This window comes from Mastomys coucha, unplaced genomic scaffold (assembly GCF_008632895.1).
Source record: "Mastomys coucha isolate ucsf_1 unplaced genomic scaffold, UCSF_Mcou_1 pScaffold5, whole genome shotgun sequence".
Lineage (NCBI taxonomy): Eukaryota > Metazoa > Chordata > Mammalia > Rodentia > Muridae > Mastomys > Mastomys coucha.
In genome coordinates, this window is record NW_022196911.1 from 50,287,213 (window position 1) to 50,290,571 (window position 3,359).

At 43.6% G+C, this 3,359-nt stretch overlaps 1 protein-coding gene across 2 annotated transcripts in view; it reads left to right on the forward strand.

Moving 5' to 3' along the window:
- Positions 1-3,359, forward strand: part of Slc36a1 (solute carrier family 36 member 1) — a 36,874-nt gene that overhangs the window by 28,419 nt on the left and 5,096 nt on the right. For both annotated transcript variants that reach the window (XM_031352521.1, XM_031352520.1), the window contains exon 10: positions 165-334. In XM_031352521.1, coding sequence (XP_031208381.1) covers positions 165-334 — 170 coding nt within the window. The remainder of the gene's footprint in view (positions 1-164; positions 335-3,359) is intronic.

Consider the following 3,359-nt stretch of genomic DNA (forward strand, 5'->3'; position numbering starts at 1 on the left):
GGGGAGGGGGGAGGAGAGAGAGCAAGGCATAAAACTTCTCAGTCTGAAGACTGTGTGGGTTGGTGACCTTTCCTGTCGTCTCCAGGGTGCAGAGGCAGGCTTGGGCTCTGTCCAGGGCTGTCAGAGTGCACCATCAGTCTCCTGAGAGCACCCACTCTCTGCAGGTTGTACCAGTCCGTGAAGCTGCTGTACTCCGTAGGCATCTTCTTCACATATGCTCTCCAGTTCTATGTTGCGGCTGAGATCATCATCCCAGCCATTGTGTCCCGAGTGCCTGAGCATTTCGAGCTGATGGTGGACCTTTGTGTGCGCACTGCCATGGTCTGTGTGACATGTGAGTAGACATGATTTCTGCATTTCCTTAAAGGCTAGAGGACATCTGAATTGTCCCCAGTGAGAGCCTGGCACACAGACACACTGCTAGAGTTGAGGCATAAACCAGGGCATGAAGAATTGGTTCTCAGTGACTGCAGAGAACTCAGGAGTTTACAGATGATGTATAAAGTCCAGTGGAGAACAAAGACACTGTTATTATCCCATCTGAAATGGACAACATTCTAAAAGCCACTCCAGAGGGCTGGGCATGGAGCTCAGTTTGTAGTATGCTAATTGAGCATTCATAAAGCCCTGGGGTTCTATCTTCAGCACCACATCAACTGGGTATGGTGTGGTGCATACCTGCAATCCCAGCACTGGGGAGGTAGAAGCAGAAGGACCAGGGGTTTGAGGTTGGCCTGGGAAATATGAGACCCTGTTTTGATAGCTAGAAAGATAGAGAGATAATGGATAGATGACTGGCTGGCTAGCTGGATAGGTAGATGAAAAGATGGATGGGTGGATAGATGGATGGATAGGTCGATAATTGAATAAAAAGATGGATTGGATATATGGATTGATGGTTAGATAGATGGATAGGCATTTCAACCACATCCTTAGTGAGAACTGGAAACTTTAATAGAAGGCACTGTTACTATCCCATCTAAAATAGATAAGTATTTAAAAGACACTGCAGGATCAGGGTGCTCACCTAGCATGCATTTCCAGCACCCAGTAAACTGAGAATAATGGTACACAGCAAAATCCCCTCATTGGGATATAGAGGCAGGAAGGTCAAGAGTTCAAGGTTAGCCTGGGATACACAAGACCTCTTCTCAGTCAATAGCTAGCTACAGCTCTTGTCTGTAATGAGAGCACATTAGTTTCATAGAAGGTATACTTTTGTTGTTTCAAATAGCTGTCCATTGTGAGCTGGGTAGATGATCCCAGATATTTTTTATATGCTCATTTTTAAACATCTATTAACCTGGCTGTTTTCCTCTGTTTTTTTTTTTTTTTTTTTTTTTTTTTTTTTTTTTTTTTTTTTTTTTTTTTTTTATTCTTTCCCTTACCCTGAGCTAAGGGGTGTGACTTCAACATTAAAATCAGAATATCACTAGCACCTTATTTTCTGTTTGTTGAAAGTAAGGTCAATTTTTAAAAATTACGTTTCCCTCCTAGCTTCTGTGAGTTCAAACAGGGACTCCCTGACCAGCTGGTCCCTAACTTCTGATTTAGATTTCCAGGAGATTTGCAGTTTTTCAAATTAGTCTTTTATGTTAGTTTTACTGTTTAAGGGCAAGCATCTCATTGCTTATTACATTAAGACTTCCCTGGAAATGTCTTAAATTACTTAATCCTAGCCTCCACCTTTGGAATAATTAGGTCTATATGATTTTTCCTTCTATCTCAGACATATCCATAATATGTCTGAAATAAATACATAAATACACATAAGTACATAAATACACATAAACACATACACACACACACACACACACACACATATATATTTGTAAACTAAAGTGGAATTGAATTTTTTTTGTTTTATTTACTTTTATGTGCATGCTTGATGGTGGTGGTACATGTGGAGGTTAGAGGTCAACTTTATGGTGTTAGATGATCTATAACCTCTGATCTTAGTCCCTCTATCTCCTGGGTGCTGGGATTATAGACATGACCTACTAAACTTGGCTCGCCATTATTTTTCTGCAAGGATAGCAACTGGAAGGCCAGCCTTCTTGGCGTCTATGTAGAAAAAAACTCTCTAGAAGCAAGGAAAAGACCTTGATCCTCTCACTTAACCTTGGGCAGATGTCCTAAGGATTTCTTGCAGACTGAATCTGGTCATTGTGGACTCCCCAGCCCTGTGGAAAGCTCATAGCACTCAGAAATCTAGCTTTTCCTGCTCTCTGGCAGACTCCAGTCCCTCTCCCGGAGCTAAGCTGGGGAAGGTCTGGAGCAACCACATAGGCTGCACTGTGCTCCCACCCTCTGCAGCGGCTCCAGACGCACACTCACTGGGTCTGTCTCCTCTAAGGTTGGATCAGCTCCAGCTTTGGAGACAGCTTCTATGTGCATAGTGGTTTCTCTCTGAGAGCCTCATTCTTGAATTTAAAGGGCTTTGTAAGACAGAATGTCGAACATTCAGATAACTTGCCTTTCCCCAATATGGCTTCTCCAGAAAAAGTAGGTTTGTTTCTGTAAAATGCCCCAGAGCATAGGGCCTGCTTATTCCTACCTACCCTGCCCTGCAGGAGGTGGCAGTCCCTGGCTATGGACCTCATCTTGTCCTTAGATCCTCTTGGTTTCTCTGCTTTTCTTCTCCTGGCTCAGGGCCTCCCCCCTCCCTACACCCCCCCCCCCCCCCCCCCCCCCCCCCCCCGTACTGAAGGACACTCACAGGGCCAGGCTGTGTCTGATCTCAGAGTATATTCTGCTTTCCCATCTCCTGTGATCTGCTCTGTGCATTGTCCTGTGAAAGGAGGCAGCCCCTTCATCTGCCCTCTCCATAGCTTTTACTGGCTTCCCAGGAGACTTTGAAGTAATTGTAGGAGGCAGAGGAGGCCTTTCAGGGTAGCACCAACTCAAGTATATACTTGTGTGGGTTCATTTTGTTCTTGTTCCTCTGCTTTTTCAATTCTCGTGGCAAAGTTGATTGGTGAATCACTTTCCATCTTTATGTGACTGTCTTCAATTATACCCATACATCTTATTGGCAGTCTGTTTTTATTGCTGTCTCTAATGTTTTCCTTACTTTTTCTCCTCTTCCTCAACATATATATCCAATAAAAATAGGGAGATGCACACCAATAAATAAATGAATGAATGAATAAATAAATAAATAAATAAATAAGGAAGGTCCAGCCTCTTGTTTTAATGTTATGTGTATGGATTCTTTACCACATATGTGCCTGGTCTCTGGACATCAGATCTCCTGGGACTGGAAATAAGCACCATGTGGGTGCTGGAAAGAAAACCCACATCCTCTGGAATAGCAGCCCAAGCTCCTAACCACTGATCACTGTCTCCCAGCCTCTTTT